Raw genomic sequence first — 19,343 nt, 5'->3', positions numbered from 1 at the left:
AGACTCAAGTTGTAATTAAAATATACAAGACACTTAGATTTAAATATTACATTCATTTAATACCAAATTCTTGGGCTGAAAGGGGTCATTGCCTCCTCAAATTTTAATTTTTATTTTAAATTTAGAGTAATTTAAATATGAGTATGTACTTAATAGACTCTCACATTTATCTTAAAAAATTTCTAATAAAATTTTTAATAGTTGATATTTTTTAATATAAAGAAAAAAATTAATGAACCCGTATTCTAATAGTTTAAAAGGTTAATTTTTTTATTGACCCAATTGAATTAAAAAATTAATTGCTAATATTTTTTAAATGTCCTTTTAAGTAATAAAAAGGAATTTTAAAATGAATCAAATTGTAGGTAAGGTATACAAGGCATTAGGTATAAATGTCGCATTTGTCATTGTACTCTATATCATCTATCAATGATTGATATTTTTTATTGACCGAATTAAACAAAAAATTTAGTGGGTTAATATTTTAATAATATAAAAGCTAATTTTTTATTAGTTCAACTAAATTGAAAAATTAACTGTCAATATTTTTTAAATTTTATTTTAAATAATAAAAAAGAAATTTAAAACAGTCAAATCATGAGTAAGGTACATAAGATACCTAGTTCAAATACTGCATCCATCATTAGCCCCTAAATCTAAAGGTTTGTTTGGTTTAGCTCTTAAATATAACGGATAGTCAATAACTATCGTTGATAATTGATAGTTGATAGCTGATAACTAATTAATGTTTACTAAAACTATATTTAATTGTTGTTGTTGATATATAAGATGACTAATAAATATATATGTTATATAATTTATCTTATCATTAAAATAGATGAATAAAAATTAAATAAACTAAAGAAAATGTAATTATAAATTAATGTAATATCTAAATGTGCTTAAAATGCATATTCTTCAAATTTAAAACTAGGTAAATAATGTGTTAAATAAAAATTTAACTATGTAAGACATTAAAGGGAAAAAAATTATTGCTTGCCAACATTAAGCTAGCGGCTAGTGATGATCACAGTTGGTTAATAGTGACACCATAACTAAATTATTTTTCACAAAATAAATAAAATTTTAGTGTTGAATTTATTTAGTTTATTGTAGGTTGCTAAATATATTACTAAAACATAAACATTTACGTACTATTGAGAATTATGCTTAGAAAAGTGGGATTTATATATATATAAATTGATTGTTTTTGCTACTGAATTTATAAATATTGTAATTAGGCCTATTTTAGTTTTACTTTTATATAGAATTCGAAGACTAATAAGAAAGAGCCCCACAAATTGCCTTCTTATTGGATGGCAGCATATCTAATTGCAAAATGCAATTAGGTTATGAAATCCTCATATTAAACCCAACACGCATATGGAGACCGTTTGTGCTGAGCACTCTTTAATGTGCAATATTCTTTTATGGTCTTATAAGCATCCCATATTTCAATATGTTGTTTGCTTGACTTCCACAAGGCCAAAAAATATACAAAATTGTTGAAATTTTACATTATCTTTAGAGGGTACAGCATCATATAAAATACACAAACGTTTGACTTTTTTAAGTTATTTATTTATTTATTTTATAAATGAAAATGAACATTATCAAAATAATCCCTCCCTTTCTTAAAAAGGCATACTTCCATTGACCCAAAAGGTATTGTAATAAATTAATAAAATAAGTTTCACTTTTCCAATATATATATATATATATAAATAGCTAATAAATTGAAGTTGTGATGGCTTGCACGTAAAATTTCATCCAACCGTGAAATCAATTAAAGCCGCATTATAAATTGATGAGTGATGACTCTTTACTACAATTCAGGACATCATTGAACAATGGGCAACTGTATAGATGTACTGTGTCATCAACCTGCAGAGAAGAGTAGAGTTATAATGTACAATGGCGAAGAAAAAGAGTTCAAAGCCTCAACGCTGGTTAAAATGATCACTTCCGGCCACTATCATGGCTATAAGATTGTACACCATGCCTTCCCTTTCTTACCACTATCACCCAACACCAAGCTAGAACCAGGGGAGCTTTATTATCTTATGCCACCCCTTGTGAGTCTCAAGGTTTCTTCTAAGTTGGTCAACCAAGCAACTTGTACAAAGCAGAAAGTAAAGATTGTGTTGACCAGGCAGCAGTTAGAGTTACTGTTAAGAAACGCAAAGTTCAAGTCCAAAAGAATTGCTGTTCGATTCTCTGGGAGTTTTAGGGAAGAGCGTCGCAAATGGCAGCCATCTTTAGCTACCATCCAAGAGGTTCAGAAATTTTAACTGGTACAATAATTGTCCAATTTTTCCTTCACCAGTTGCATTGTAATGTAACTTTTCCTACACTGGGACTTGTATATATTCATGATAGATGGTACACAGTAGATTCTGAGGAAACATGAGAGATGCTTCTGTTTTTTTTTTTTTTTTGGGTCTAATCTCTATGTTTTGCCTCCTCTGTTTCTGCCATATTTGAGCAGTTTTTCTTATCTTACTTATTTTCTTCTTTGTTTTCTGTGCCTTGTTTGAGACGATTACAAGGACTGGATGTGTACTCCAAATTTATATATCGAAGGTTTTTTTTAGTTTTGGTTCTTTAGTGGAAGGGTTTGATTGTTAAGCCTATGACCTTCGCTTACAATACCCTGTATGTGTACCATCGAATGAGAAGCTGGACAGTTAAGCTTGCATTTAATTAAGGCCAACAGAGTACCACCACAGGAATTTAATTATCAATAACCAACTTCTGCATCTGTCCTAAGGACAAAAGAGAAAATGAGAGCAGGCAACAAGATGGGTATTTAATTTTGATGTGCAATTGTTTTTTGTAATTCATGTCTACATACAATTTTCCAATATATCTCGCTGACTTTTATTTGTATAAAACTGTTTCTGTACATATTCCTCACTGAGTAGAACATTTTGTTTCCATTTTTCAGAAAATCCTGTATTGCTATTTATTCATATACACAAACCAAACCAAATTGGAAATCATCCTTGTAAATCTCAAAGCAGAAATGATCACATTTCAGCTTCATCCTATCAGGTAATAAGGTCAGACTGCTTTCGCTTTTAATCTGAGCTTTATTTCAACTATCTATCATCAGTGAAGCAGTCCCGGGTTTACATTGAAAAATCAAAACACAAGGTTGAAGAATGAAATGAATTTCAGGTAGATTTCAAGTCAATCAGATCGAAGAATTCTTCGAGAAACTTGCATTTACCTGCTACAATTCAAATTATCGCCAAGGTTATTTCCTCTACGTTAATCAGGATTCTCATTTTAGCAAATAGTCATTTATACTTATAATCAAAGATAAATCAAAAAGTTAAAAAGGTTTAAATTTACTTGCCTTCTAGTGGAGTTCATACTCCCAAACTTTTTGGTGTGATCGACTTTTGCTGATACAGCTTCCTTCTCTCTGGCTGCAGTTTCTCTCTTCACTTTCTTCGACTCTACTTCAATGGCTTTGTTCAGTGCACTAACCCTCTTCATGAGCATCTGAAAGTAATTTTTACCTCATGAAGTCAATAACTCGTGATTGAATGCTTCTAATAATAAAGAAAAGACAGAGAGGGAGGTGCTATTATTTCACCTGAATTTCTTGATCTTTAGCATCCAAGATACTGTCGTTAGCCTCACAAGACTTCCTTAGATTTATGACCTCCTTTTGAAGTCTGTCATACAGAAACCCTGAAACTACATCTTCACATTCAGGATTTTTAGTTCCCATACAATGTAAGTCCTCATTGCCACCAGCTTTGTTTTTCATTTCTGTTGAAATTGTTGTCTCATCTTTCTCATACTTGTCGATATTTGCATCTGTATTTGCCATCAGTTCTGCGTTTTCCTTGCCATTGCTGTCAGTAACCTTACTTCTAGATGCCCACAGACTATTTCTCAATTTGTTTTCTGCAGAACAATATTTCTTTTTGAAGCTATCAGCTCGTTTCAGCTTTCTGGCAGCATTGGCATTTTCGTTTTCTATGTTTGGCTGCTGCAAAGGAGTACTTCTACTGATGGTGGAAGCCCTTGGCTGCGAGGAAGACCTCTTCCTTAGTCCTCCATTACTTGATAGAAATCCTAGAATGTTACTTGTTTTCGCTGGCTTAGGGGAATTGATAGAGAAGCTTGATACATGCTTTAAGCCTTCTTCTAGTGTCTTTAGCCTTAGCATCAACTTGTCCTGAAGCGGAGTTATACCGTTCAGAAACAGAACCTAACTGATTAACCAGATAGACGAAATGCAGATTTAAAAAAAATGGGAGATAAAACTTGCCTTGAGCTGTTCTTCTGCCTTGGCTGTTCTCTCTGCTATAACTAGCTTGTCTCTTAGTCGTTGCATCTCAGCCTACATATGCAGCAAAGGGATTTGATGTCTTTCTTATATTGTGATCTCAAATTGGTCCATGAATTTGCTATGATAAAAATACCTGCAGCAGCCTTCTCTCTTCCAGCCATTGCTTTACAGGCATGACCTTGTCATTTTCATCCTTCCACTCATTAGCTACTACAGTCGCTACTCGGTTTGCTGAAACTTTTGCTCTGGCTAGCTCCCTCTCCAGCAACCTTTTCTCCTCCTGAAAAGTGAAATCTGAGTCAAGACCAATTGCCTAGAAATCCATGTGCTGTTCTACCCCCATGTTTCACAATCTATGCAACTGTAAAACCAAATTTCCATGGAAAATTGAAGAGATTCGTATCAGCTTATAAAAGTATGAAACCTACATTTATTTCAGAAATTTGTCGCTTATAGTCACGGATAGTATTAGCTGCAACCCCACCAGCTAAGATTGCCTCTTCAAGCTCTTGAATGGTTTGGCTGAGCCTTTCAACCTCCAAAACTTTTTGGCGATTTGTTTTCTCCAGAATTCTGTTCTCTTCCTGCATTTGTTACTCTCATATTATCTTCTTTACTAGATCCTTATGAGCATGAAAAAAGTGACATATCAATTAAAAGAAGTTGCACCTGGCAGATTTCTATCTGTCTCTTCAACTCATAGTTTTGGTTTTGAACCTCCTCTACCATCAAAGCCCTTTCTAAAGCACTTCGCAGGATCCGTTCTGCTTCAAGCAGAGCTGACTCTTTTGACTTGTTGAGGCGTTCCATTGCCTTCTTATCCTCGTGCAATGCTGCAATCTGGAAAGGCCAAAATGGCAAGAATTTCTCTCAGTACATGTAAATAAATAACAATAAACTTATACTAGCATTTGAAATCAATCATATTCTTTCATAACCTTACCTCACTTTTATATATCTTAATCTCCGCCTCAAGAGGAGCAATGAAAGACTCAATAGGAAGAGAATCATCATCCTTTAGATTTGCATGCAGCCTTCTAAGAGTTGATTCTGCAGCATACTGTGCAGCTAATGCATCTTTCTTTTCATTAGTGAGTTTCTTGATTTCAAGATTCTACAAATGAATCAGAATTGGATCATCTTAGTCCCACAGGTCAATCACATGTATCTTTATAAAAATTTCATCAACTACTTCCAACAAACCTTATGCTCTAGAAGATTTTCAGTGTCTCTAATTTTCTGATCCAGTTTATTAACGTCATTCCCGAGCTGAAAAACATAGCAAATTGATAAGAAAGAGTGAAATTGGATGACATGCTCATACTTTTGAGTGCTTCAAATATCGTTAATACCTCTTCTATAGCCCTATCCTTTGAAACTTCTGTTGTTCTCAAAGCTTTAATTTCTGCATGAGCAGCCCCCAACTCTCTGTCTTTCTCTGAAAGTCATCATAAGATATTTTATGTTGTTACTCCTTTTTTTCGTATTCCCTGATTCTATTAAATCACATCTCCAGAAAAACATCTCTCTTGATGAATTCTTACAAGCTAGGAAAAGTGGGGAAAAAGGAAGAAGTGGACTACTTGTTTCTAATGACATATATGATGTTATTATAAATAAAATACTTAACCTGCCAATTAGAGCTTGGCTATATTTTATTTACACTCAGTCTATTAAAAAAATACTCAAGGAAGCTTAAATAATCAAGTTGGTTTGTCAAAAATCATAAAGGTAAATACCACAGAACTAGTAATAGAGCCCGTCGTTGTCATCCACTGTTTTTATCAATTAATCAATTAATAAGGTTATCAATTGCCTATCTAAATGGTAGAAATAAGTGGCTAGCTTTCCTCTGTTTCAAGGCAATAATTGTCACTTGGCCATACCTACACAGCCATTAATTTCTCTAGGCACCACTAGTTTTAACTACCAACCGTTAAAAACCCAAATTCTGCTGTAGTCCAAATCAGCAGTTCACCTTCATAATATATCATGTTACAATAAAAAGACAAGGAAAACCTTCTCTAAATGCAAAAAATAAAAATAAATAAATAAATAATTCATTTATAAGTAACCCATTAAAGATTTGAACACCATGATCCTGATTATCTTTCTCTAACCCTCAACATAAAACCAAGCAAAACAAAGGTTATCTCAATTGCCCTACAGGCCACAAACTGCATATCAGGACCCCATGGGTTCAACACCTTGACCAAAAAAAATAAATTGTTATTTAGAAAAAAAGAAAAAAGAAACATTCTCGTTTTTTTTTGTGGGAGGGAACTAGTGTGATGCAAAAGAAAAGGAGAAGAAATAATCATAAACCTTTATGAAGATTCTGCAGACGATTAAGCTCAATGACAAAAGGGTCAGGTTGAGAAAGGGAGAGCTGTTCTCCTCCTGGAAGAAGCTGTTCCTCATAACCCTCCATTATTTTGAGGTTTTATTTTTTGAAAGTATGTTTAGAGGTTCTTGTAATTGCCAAAGTGAACAATTACTGAAAACACGCTCACAAAACACAAATAAACAACCAGAAGCTATGGGGTTTTATAATATTATTGTAAGGCAAACACAAAGAGAGTTTTGAGAGAGAGAATTGAAGATGCAGATGAAAAAGCCTATCCCTTCAAGAAATTGACCGCAAAGGGAGGAGTTGGACGTTGGACCTTCCCTTCTTCTCAAGCAAATATCCAAAACCACATCTTCATAAGCCGGCCTAGCCGGCTATACTTTCTCTCTTCTCTTTCATCTCATATTTTGACATAATTATTAAAAAAAAAAAAAATCAAAGTTTAACTTAAGTTTCTTTAACTAAATGATAAGCCAAAAACATTATCTATTGGTATAAAACTTGGATTTTGAATAGTTTTCTAGGTGATGTTGAATATTTCTCTTTTGGTTGATAATTCCTTTTTTGGATAACTTACAGTTTGAATTCTTGAACAATTACCTACTCTGTGACAATTATATTAGGTAATTGGCATTTTCATTTTAAGGAGTATTCATTTCAAAATAATTAAAAAAAACTCTAAAAATATGTATAATATATATACTACATTATATTGGTATCGCTATCTTCTTGTTGATGAGTGGGATAGATGGCAGGTTTCAATGGATTCCAGGATTTTCTTACGTAAATTGACAAAAACATTTTAAAAAAATGAAGGAAATAAAATATACAAAAAGCATTAGCCTTGAGTTTGAGTTTGACTAATTAACTTCGGCTTCTCTCTCACCCATCTTCTTTATGTCGTTACTAAGCAATAAAAAGATTTCAAAACATAACTTTTTATAACTTTTTAGACTCCATTAATGCAGTTTTAGGTGGTTCTTAAACCTGTACTTTCAATTATTAACATTAACTGTACATGATTTTTTTGCCTAATTAGATTTTTATGCCAAGTTTGGCAAAAGCTATTCATTAACATTATAACTGTGGAAGATTTTTATTCTTAGATTTTTTTATGCTAGGTTTGGCAATGCTATTAACTTTAAAATATACAAATTTTTTAAGAAAATTATAACATGTTCTCGATATACATAAAAATAGTATTTCCTTTTTTATATAAATGTTGACTCTTCTTATAATATAAAGAATAAATTTTACATAATTATGAGAGATAGTGTAAATACAGATATATTTTATAATCTCTTATATTTTATGGTAATTAAAGTTTGGCAACGGATTGGAGGGAAGAACTTATTTTGCTTTAAGGTCTATTTACTAGCATTTACAAACCCATAATTAATGGCGATACTTGATAGCATAGCGAAGATACTTATTGTGAGTTTTGTTGTGATATTTATGACTATAATGAAGATACTTACTAGCATTGTTAAACCCATAATTAATGAAGATACTGTTGTGAGCATTGAAATACCTATTTAAGCATTGTTGTGATATTTATTATTATAATGAAAATACTTACTAGCATTGTTGTGATTCTTATGAGCTAGTGAAGGTATATGACCATTGTTGTGATATTTATGATTTTAAAATACTTAGGATGTGTTTGGTAGGAGATTAAAATATTAAATTAAATATTATCCTTGTAAGGGTAATTATTAACTTAGTCTATTTAATATTAACATTTAACTTTTTAAGAGGGTATAAATATGAACGCATAAAAAATTAACTTAATCTTTTTGAATATCTAAACAATATTAATGATAGGTTAAAAATTATAAACAGAGTAATTATTTCTTATTAATCTCGTACCGAGCACCCTCTATATATATATATATTTCTCTAAATCTAATGTGAGTGATTTATTTTTAGAGTTTGAATAATAAATTAAACGAAAGATGAACTTAATACAAAAAATGAAATTTGATCTAGAGTTTTATTTATTTATTTATTTGAACGCATCTATAGTTTTATTTAAACATTATATATGGAATGAAATATATTGCTTATATATAGATGAAAAAGCGATTGTTTAGAATTAATCTTAATTGCTTAAGCGCTAAAACATCCTTAAGCCTTGCCTTCATCCAAGTTAGTGGAAGTCACTCAAAAGAGGTTTTGAACTAAAGCATAAAAAATGAGGTAAACATGACTGAATTGAAAAAGACCAACTAAAGTGTCTTTAAAGAATAAACATAATTGTTCCCACATATGAACCGTGTCTTTCTTAGCTTCATGTTTGCTTGTAAGGATGATTAAATTTAAGTAGAATAAAAAATAAAAAAAGAAACTAACAAACCCATATGGAGCTCTCCAGCTGTTGCTTTGCCATTTAGCCATAGCCCCATATGGCAATTTCTTTGCAATAGGCGACAAAGGGAAGACTCCGCCACCAGCTCACCAACACCCAACTGTGGCCCTTCAAAATAAAAGAAATGCTGACCAAACCCTTCACAGAAACAAATAATTTCAATTGGATTTTTTATTAAGATAGAGATGTGGTGATTTTCATGGTTAATTATAACTTAATTGAATCCCTCTCTAATAATTGTTTTAGATAGTGATGTTAAGAGTGGGATCAAGCTAAGCTTTGGAGGTATTATTCTTTGAAATGTTTGCTTCTGATTAGTTTCATTAGGTATATTATATGATTTATTATATAGTACTTTTTCTGGTCAACCTAACATTGTTTTTATATAGCTTGACATACACGGACATTTGGCAAAATTATGCATATTCTAATGGGTCTAGCTAGGAGCAAACGAGGATTAATTAATCCACAATCCAATGCAATGCATTCGCTAAAGATTAAAGGATTAATTAAAAAAATAAATAAACCCTACTCCATTAAAATTTGACATTTTAATCCCTATATACCATAAACGAAAAGTAAAAAATTTAGAAGGCTGAAGGAAACATTATAATTCATGGACTTATAAAATATAATTATATTTTAAAAATTTGGAATCAAATTGTATAACATAATTTAAAATGTTGGGATTAAAATATACTAAAAATTTATAATTTTATGGTAAATTAACTTGTAAAGGTATGTTTCGTATGGTTGTTGAAATTATTATTTAGAAACATATATTTTTTTAAATATATTAATTAAAAAGTATTAAAAAATATTTAAAATTAAATTTAATAAATTTTAATTATTAAAATATTTAAAAAAAAATTTTCTTAGTAACATTTAAAATAATAAATTTTTTTCTTGAAAAACAGTTTTTACATTGATACACTAAATTGTTGAGTCATTAACAAAATTTGTGGACTAAACTTACTAATTTAAAAATTAAATTAAAGACGCAAGAGTGTAGAGAAATTTAAAGCCACGTTTGGCTTGAAATACTTAAATGAGAAATTAATTTCATGACATTTTTATATTTAACAGAACTTCATTATTGTTTGTTGATAAAAAAAGAAAAATTCACGAATTTCAGAAAATTTTCATCGTTACATACATATCACTCAATTTTTATATTTTTAAATTTTCAATTCTTAAGTGGAACTCTACCAAATATATTTATCCATTTCAGGGAAATGAAGGAATTCGATCACTAAAAATTGAATGCTTCAAAAATATCCTCCCACAATAATAATTAGGCCTTACTTTTAAACTAGTCAAATCATTTATACAAATTCAATTTTGTTTGAACCAATTCCTATAATTAGTATTCTAAAATTGTAAATATTTTAATACTACTTTCCTTCATATCATTTTAAATCTCTCTCTATTTTTTTTTATCACACATTCTGTCATAAATTTATAATACTTTTGTATTATGCAATTCGATACTCTACATTGGACATGATCAAATCATGTTATTAATAGATTATTTCTCATTTTATCTCTAATATGTGTTACATGTACTCTCTAATATATATGATCTTTTTTAATCTTATTTATTATTATAATAGCAGATATTTACCTTAACATTCATATTTCAATCACACTATTGTGAGAAAATAGAACAGAAGAAGAATATTGAGAATGATTGAAGAACTTAATTATTCCCTCAAGTCAATGGTGTCAATTTATAATCTGTACAGAACAACTAAATAAGAAATACAATCCTAATTAAATACGTAATTATAGCCACGATTTTAGCACCTAAATATATTCACACAATCACTACAGATATACATGTCCTAGCTATTTATGGTACATATCTTAACACTCTCCCTCAAGCTGGAGCGTACAAATCATATACTCCAAGTTTGTTACAAACATATTCAGTTCGAGAGCCTCTGAGAGATTTTGTCAGGATGTCTACTAATTGTTCATTTGAGCTAACAAAGCTAGTGGTTATACACGCAGATTCAATCTTTTGTCTGATGAAATGACAATCCACCTCTATATGTTTTGTTCTCTCATGAAACACTGGATTAGAGGCAATGTGAAGTGCAGCTTGATTGTTACAGATTAGCTGCATTTGTTTAAGTTTCCCATACTTCAACTCTTGGAGAAGTTGCTTCAACCATATAAGTTCATAAGTTGCCAAAGCCATAGCTTGATATTCTACTTTTGCACTTAACCTAGCAACCACATCTTGCTTCTTACTTTTCCAAGAAATCAAATTACCTCCAATCATAATGCAATATCCTGAAGTAGACCGTCTGTCTGAAGGAAAACCTACCCAATCTGCATTTGAGTAACTAATAATCTATGAATGACCCCTGTCTTCATATAATAGGCCTTGTCCTGGAGCTCCTTTAATATATCTGAATATCTAAATAATTGCATCCCAATGACTACTTGAAGGAACTAACTGACCACACTTACAGCAAATGAGATGTCTGGGTGTGTGATTTTAAGATAATTGAGTTTTCTAACCAATCTTCGGTATCTACTAGGATCCTCCAATGGCTCCCCCTGTCCAGGAACAAGTTTGACATTTGGATCCATAGGAGTATCTACGTGTTTACAGTCTAACATGCCCATCTCTGTCAGTATATCCAAAGCATATTTCCTTTGAGAAATGGCGATACCTGTCTTGGATTGTGCCACTTCAATCCCCAAAAAATACTTTAGCTTCCCAAGATCCTTAGTCTGAAAATGACTGGACAAGTGTTGTTTGAGTTTTGAGATCCCAACATGATCATTTCCTATAATAACAATGTCATCAACATAAACAACGAGATAAATGCACTTATCATGGCCATTATGGTGGAAAAATACTGAATAGTCAGCTTCACTCCGAGACATTCCAAATTGTTGGACTACAGTACTGAACCGTCCAAACCATGCTCTCGGAGATTATTTCAAGCCATATAAAGAACGCCGCAAGTGACACACTAAACCAGACTCTCCCTGAGCAATAAACCCTGGTGATTGCTCCATATAAACTTCCTCAGCTGGCTTGCCATGTAAAAAGGCATTTTTGATATCCAGTTGATGAAGTGGCCAGTGATCGATGGTAGCTAAGGAAATAAGAAGGCGAACCGAAGCAATCTTAGCCACAGTAGAGAAGGTATCACTGTAATCGAGGCCAAAGATCTGAGTATAGCCCTTTGCAATAAGGTGAGCTTTAAGTCTATCAATCTGGCCATCAGGCCCCACCTTGACTGTATAAACCCATCGATAGCCAACAGTAGATTTTCCCTTTGGTAGTGGCACCAAATTCCAAGTGCCATTGTTATGGAGAGTAGTCATCTCTTCAACTATTGCATTACACCATCCTGGATGTTCAAAAGCTTCTCTAACATTCATAGGTATAGATACATTAGACAAAGTGGTGATAAAAGCATAGTAAGATGGAGACAAATGATGATAACTCACAAAATTATAAATAGGATGAGGATTTCGAGATGAACGAATACCTTTTCGGATGGCAATGGGAGGAGTAGCATCATTTGTTGAAGGCGAAACCAGAATAGGTGAAGATGAAGGGGGCTAAGAGTCACTAGGAGCTAGTGTAGTACCTGTATCAAGCAAAGGAGCATCAATGGTGTTAGTGGGAGATGAGGATGACGTGAGTAGAAGTGTAGAGGTGGTGGACTGATTGGTGGTAGAGGAAGAGTAGGAACTTATAAGGCGGTGGAAATAAAAACCTTGGATGCGGTGCTGGAGGAAAAATAGGGAGATGTTTCAAAGAAGGTTATATCAGTTGACACAAAGTATTTATTTGTAAGTGGATTGTAGCATTTGTAACCTTTTTGAAGTCTAAAATATCCCAAAAAGACACATTTTATTGATTTTGGGCTGAAGTTTATCTTTGCCAAGAGTGTGATCACGAACAAAACAAATACAACCAAATACAAGCAGGAACAACTGATGGGCATCTTGGTCGGGAAACAAAACGGAATGAAAACTCTGATTCTGCAAAACAGAAGAAGGCATTTGGTTAATTAAGTAACAAGTAGTAAGAATAGCATCTCCCCAAAAACGTAGAGGAACATTATGGTGAATGAGTAAAGTACAGGCAATCTCAACTAGATGACGATTCTTTCATTCGGCAACCCCATTTTGTTAAGGGGTATAAGCACATGAAGTTTGGTGAGTAATACCCTGAGAAGATAAGAAATGAATAAAGGGAGCAGACAAATATTCTTTTGCATTGTCACTACGAAATATTTTAATAAAAACACCAAATTGATTACGTATTTCAGTAGAGAATTTTTGAAATATAGAGAATAATTCAGAATGAGTCTTCATTAAAAATAACCAAGTGCAACGAGAATAATCATCAACAAAAGTTACAAAATAATGAAATCTCAAAGTTGTACTGACACGACTTGGACCCCAAATGTCTGAATGGACAATTTCAAACGTGGACTTAGCCCTATTATTGACTCGCTTGGGAAAGAAAACACGACTTTGTTTCCCAAGTTGATAGAACTCACATTCCAAAGAAGATAAACTAGAAAGACTAGGAACTAATTTTTGCAATTTGGCAAGACTCGGATGACCTAGAAGATTGTGAAAAAGATCAGCGGAAGTGGTAGAGGCAAGAGCAACTGGAGATTTGAAGTAGAAAGATGGTACAATCCTTGTGACTCACATCCTACTCCAATCATCTTCCCCGTAGTCCGATCCTGCACAACAACAGAGTCAGCTGTAAAGGTGACAGAACAATTGAGATTTTTAGTCAATTTACTAATAGAGATTAAATTATATAGGCATTCTGGAGTGAACAAAACTGTGGTTAAAGGAATAGATGGAAAGATTTTTGCTTTTCCTATGCCCTTAACTAAAGTTTGTGAATCATTAGCCAAAATAACTTTAGACAAAATCGGAGGAGAAACTAAAGATGAGAAAAGACATTTGTTACCAGATATATGATCAAAAGTACCAGAGTCTAGGATCCATGGACTAGTGAGCAAAGACTGTGTTAGACAAGCAAAGGAATTACTAGAATGAGCACTGCTAGAAGATTGTTGTTTCGCTGTTTGATATTGCAAATACTCTTTGTAATCAGCTCCAGTTAATGGGATAGAATCTGACACCTGATCCTTTCCATCAGGTAATGGAAGAATACCATTTTCACCGGATTGAGCCATATGAGCAGTTGATCGGCCCACATTATTTGACTGAATGGGGCGTGGTAGTCGACCATGAAGGGCCCAATAAGTGTCTCGAGTGTGATTACTCTTTATCACAATAAGTGCAATGGAGCCTTTTACCCTTGCTTCTTTGATAAGTACCCTGTTTCAGTTGGTTTCCACTTTGTGTAGCAAAAACTGAAGATTCAAATCCGGAGAAATTATTCTTATTTAATGAGAGGCGTAGAAGCCTGGTAGACACATCCTCTAGAGTGGGAATAACCAGACTAGTTAATATCTAGTCTATAACAGAATCAAGGTCAGGTCTTAGCCCAATCAATGCCAAAATCATGAAGAACCTGTTCCACTGTTGAGCAGAAATATTATCAGTACATGGCATGATAGAATTAAATTCATCTTTCAGTGATTCTACCTGTCCCAAATAACTAGACATATCTTGTTGATTTTACTACAGATGAACCATATTTGATACTATCTTATAGATACGCTGCACATCATTTGTATATAAGGTTTTCGCCTTAGTCCAGACTTTGCAACAAGTTTTATGAGACTAAAAAACATTAAGTAATTTTGGGTCTAGAGAATGCCACGAGAGATTAAATAATTGAGCATCAATCTTAGTCCAATTAGCTATATTTGTTAAAGCTATATCTATGGCATTTTTAACCAAGTGGTCATCATACCCCTGCCTTATAAACCATAATTCCACTGATGCAACCCAAGACATATAATTTTGACTTCCTACAAATTTAACAGTAGTAATAACTGGTGAATTACCAATGGAAGAAAATATGCGTTTGAGAATCTCAGAACCTATGTTGGATATGGGTGTGAGAATCTCAGAACCTATGTTGGAGGCTGTATTGAGGGACTCCTCAATCTCAGACATGTTGGCAAGAGAAGCACACTGAAATGTTGCTCAGAAATATGTCAGAAAAGCCTGCTGTATGAAGAGGTAGTGACAAAAAAGTGAGAAACAAGTGACTGGACTAACGTGGTTAAGGTCGCCAAAGGTCGATCCTAGGCTGGGTAATCCACTAAGCTGGGCTGTAATAGTCACGGACTCCCAGAAAGTGACCGGAAAAAGAGGGAAAGTTCCTCCCTATGAGGACTTTGTTTCAGATTTCAAATCAGACCCACCGAGGGCTCTGATACCATGTGAGAAAATAGAATAGAAGAAGAATATTGAGAATGATTGAAGAGCTTAATAATTTCCTCAAGCCAATGGTGTTAATTTATAATCTGTATAGGACAACTAAATAGGAAATACAATCTTAATTAAATACATAATTATAGCCACGATTCTAGCACCTAAATAAATTCACATAATCACTACAGATACACATATCCTAGCTATTTATGGTACATATCTTAACAACTATCATGTGAGTGTTTACATACATGCATGACATTCAATTTCATATAATATAGCAAGTCTGACCAAAATTTCATAGAACTATTGTTTCACTTTCTAAGAGATTGTTCTATAATCAACATGAGAACTTAAAATTGAAAAATATCATCCTTTTAGGTTATATTATCTCCTTCAAAAGAAGCTAGTCATTTACCCACACGTTGTGCAATAATAATTTAAGTTTTTATTTTTAATTTTTATTTAACTTAAATTAAGTGAACTTTAACTGGTTAAAATATTTATTTTATTCATACATTAGCAAAACTTTTAGTTATTATATTAACTTCTGTAACAATAGGTATTGATTTATTAATATTTAATTTAAATCAAAATAATCAACCAAATTAAAATTTTAAATCAATATTTTTCTTATTCAGTAATTTTGATTCGGTTCATTTTGAATTTTTTAAAAATTGATTTAATTGATTTGGTTTGGTTTCGATAAAAAATTTTCGGTTGAGCTAAAGCAAAATTACCAAATAAGGAAAATGTCTATTCAAAATTTTAATTCAGTTAGTTGTTTCAGTCTAAACCAAATACTACTAAATCAATATATATTATTAAAATAAAATTATTTTGTTTAGTATTATCTAATATCAATAATTAAATTTATAGTTAAAAAAAAGATAAATTAAAATGAAATTTCAAACTTATTTAGACTTTATCTAATAAAATTAATTTTACTTTTAAAATAAAAATTCAAATATATATTTTATATTTTTAAATTCCAAATCTTTTGTATTTTTTAAATAAAATTATTGTTTTTTAATTATATCATATTTTAACTATCGATGGATGTAGCATAATTAATATTAATGATTTAAAGGGAACAAGAAAAAAAAAAAGAGAAAATTAAAATCAAAACCTTGTATGCTTTTTTTTTTTTTTTTAATAACTATTAATCATCTCTACTTTCTAGTTATCAGTCTTAAATATTTCAATTTCATAATGGCAACAAAATACACAGCTCAACAAAATACGGCTCTTAGAAAGAGAGAGATGGTGAGCTTCGTAGCAATTCAAAGGCCCTTGTGGGGTGAACTCAATAGAAATCAAGTCAGGTATTGTCATGAACTTTTGGTTTCCTCTTGAAACCATTAAGAAACAAAAACCTAAAAAATGTGAAAAATAAAGACACCCAAAGCTTAACTAACCAATTAAACTAATAGCAGTTTTTTTTTTTTTTTTAATCACAAAGATAATTTCATTTCAATGCCCTTAAAGCAGCAAAGATGAGAGAACAAAGCTAATTTGAGACATAAGATTATATAAGAACTATTATGAAGACATTTAGTGGTAAGACTATGAGCTACCTCATTACAAAGTGGATTCATATACTGAAAAGAAATTTCACCTATGTCAACTGTTATCTACAAATATAAAAGATAATTCCTTGAATTGACAGGGGTATAGAGTTACGGGAGATTGCTTGTATCACATGCTAAAGAGTGCCCTTCATTTATGATCCGATTGAAACCTCTTATTTTAGCTAGGAGAGACACCTCCCTGCAAGATAAGACTTCTAATCCATGGCTTTGCTGCAGATGGTGTAGTCACTTGGCAAATTTAAGCTGGTGTTTAAAAAAAAAAAAAAAAAAACTTTATATACTAACTTGGTATTACAAAAAAGATAAACTAAAATTAAATTTCAAATTCAGTTTTGTTTTATCTAATAAAACTAATTTCAAATTTAAATTAAAATTTCAAATATTTTATACCAATTATTAAAAAAAATTAAAATGAAATTTAAAATATTTTATTTTTAATTCAAAATATTTTATATTTTTAAATAAAATTATGGCGGGCTACATTTTATTTCTAATATTCCATTAGTAATAAAATATAGTTCCATTAGAAATGTATTTATTTTAATTCCATTAGTAATATTAATTTTATAATATTAACTAACATTTTTTTTTAATTTTGATTCTTCCCATTTTTAATTTTTATAGGCTCCTCAAGATAAATAAAAATCATTCTTAATCATTATTTAGATAGATAAAAATTTTAAATTAAAGCAATTTGAATTTAATATTTCAAGATTTTTTTAATGTAAGGATAAATTTCAATTCAATTTTATTTTATTTTAAATACATATCTAATAAAGATGATTCTAATAAAATAAAAAAGATAAATAAAAATTAAATTTTAAATATTTTAAAATTTTTAAATTATAAACTAAAATGAAATTTTAAATATTTTGTTTATGTTATAAAAATCATACCCACACAAATTAAAAAATATAAAATTTTAAGATAGTTCGACAAAAGCCTACTCTACAATAAATAATTATTATTAATTATTTTTTTAATTCTCAAACACTTACAAATCACTCACAAACAAAAAGTTACGCTGCTAAGTCAATAATACACCTATACCCATGTGCTGCACTGCAACATTCATGCAATTTTTATTGAGGTGGCCTAAAACCACTCTCTCTACTAACTACAAATTATGGCCACTCATTAGCTTTTCTAGGCCACCAAATCCATTTATAAATTGGACACAAAAGTCCAAATTTGGACTCAACATCTAAATTCCCTCTCAAAGCAAGACTTCCTTTTTCTGTAACACCCTTAATTTTTAAATTTATTATTTTTGGGCAAATATTGAAGTTTTAATTTTATTTAGATTTTAGGAAATTATTTGAAATATTTCGGATTTTCGAAATCGGGTTTGATTTCTCGAAAATATAAAACTTTGATGATTTTTAAAAATTAATTCAAAGATCACGTGATAAAACTAAAAATATATTCGGAGTTTACAAATTTTTCTGAGTTTTCTGAAATTTTTTTGAAATTTTTGGACCTCGTTTTCGGTTCCAAGGCAAAGTAAAAATTCAAAATTTTATATTCTGAATCGAACTGGCCAAATCGAACCTGACCGGATCGGACCGATCGAATCGGACCGGCTTCTTCCTTTTTCTTCCTCCCTGAGCGCGTCCCGACCCCTCTCTCTTTCTCTCTCCTCCCTCCTCCCCTTGCCGTGCCGCCGCCTCCCCAGCCACCCCAGCCCACCAGCGTGCCTCCCCAGCCACCTTCCCTCGCCGGCCACCGCCTGGAATGCCGGCAAAAGTCACATGAAGCGATGCGACGCGCAAGCGCGCCGCTTAGCCTTTCCGGCCGATCAGGCCACCAATCGGACCGGATCTTGTGTCTAAATCCATCTACTCGTCGAAAGCTTTCCATAGATACCAAGAACACTGAAATCCATCAAGCGGTTTGTCCAATTTTTGCCCAGAAAATTTTAGCCCATTTTGCCTTTTGAGCTAGATTTCTCGCAAACCGTGAACCCCACGAGAAAACCGAGGGTACTAGAGTGCTCCACTCGTCGAGAGCTTCGCGGCAATATAAATTTCAAAATTTTCCGAAACTGTTTTTCAGTGGGTCCCATGGAACTTCGCAGTGTTTTTCCGAGCATTAAATGAGCTTAGAAAATTTTGCAAATTTATGTACTAACCCCCGTGTTGTGGGCTTCGTGTAGGTATCTTCAATTTGCGGAAATTCGATAGTTGTCCGGGTCTGTAAATTTCCAGCCAGACAGACCGGCTACCGGAAAAGTCTCCGAATTGGATCGAGATTTTGGTTACCCCACCATTGTTAGATGTCCTGAGCGCGTTCCCAAAGTCGGAATCGGCATAGGTAAACTCGAACCTTACTTTTTCATAATTTTCTAGTGCTTAAATGAGATTAAAAATCCGTAAA

General features: G+C 32.1%; 1 protein-coding gene across 1 annotated transcript; it reads right to left on the bottom strand.

The window, feature by feature from the left end:
* Positions 1-2,856: 2,856 nt before the first annotated feature.
* LOC110646791 (microtubule-associated protein 70-5) lies at positions 2,857-7,041 on the bottom strand. Its single transcript, XM_058144043.1, has 11 exons — positions 6,635-7,041; positions 5,662-5,747; positions 5,513-5,578; positions 5,253-5,423; positions 4,979-5,149; positions 4,738-4,893; positions 4,443-4,589; positions 4,289-4,360; positions 3,605-4,195; positions 3,362-3,510; positions 2,857-3,232 (listed from the first exon to the last, which is right to left on the bottom strand). Exons 1-11 carry the CDS (start codon positions 6,738-6,740, stop codon positions 3,229-3,231), a joined length of 1,719 nt encoding a protein of 572 aa, XP_058000026.1. The 5' UTR covers positions 6,741-7,041; the 3' UTR covers positions 2,857-3,228.
* Between the last annotated feature and the right edge of the window lie 12,302 nt (positions 7,042-19,343).

The sequence above is a fragment of the Hevea brasiliensis genome, chromosome 3, assembly GCF_030052815.1.
Source record: "Hevea brasiliensis isolate MT/VB/25A 57/8 chromosome 3, ASM3005281v1, whole genome shotgun sequence".
NCBI classification, from domain to species: domain Eukaryota; kingdom Viridiplantae; phylum Streptophyta; class Magnoliopsida; order Malpighiales; family Euphorbiaceae; genus Hevea; species Hevea brasiliensis.
Note: the sequence above shows the minus strand (reverse complement) of the source record. Positions and strands in the feature narration are given on the sequence as shown.

Coding starts and splice junctions, on each gene's coding strand:
- LOC110646791 (XM_058144043.1), bottom strand. CDS start 6,740: ATGGAGGGTTATGAGGAACAGCTTCTTCCAGGAGGAGAACAGCTCTCC. Junction 5,579..5,661: donor AGGATAGGGCTATAGAAGAG/GTATTAACGATA, acceptor TATGTTTTTCAG/CTCGGGAATGACGTTAATAA. Junction 3,511..3,604: donor CTAAAGATCAAGAAATTCAG/GTGAAATAATAG, acceptor AATTACTTTCAG/ATGCTCATGAAGAGGGTTAG.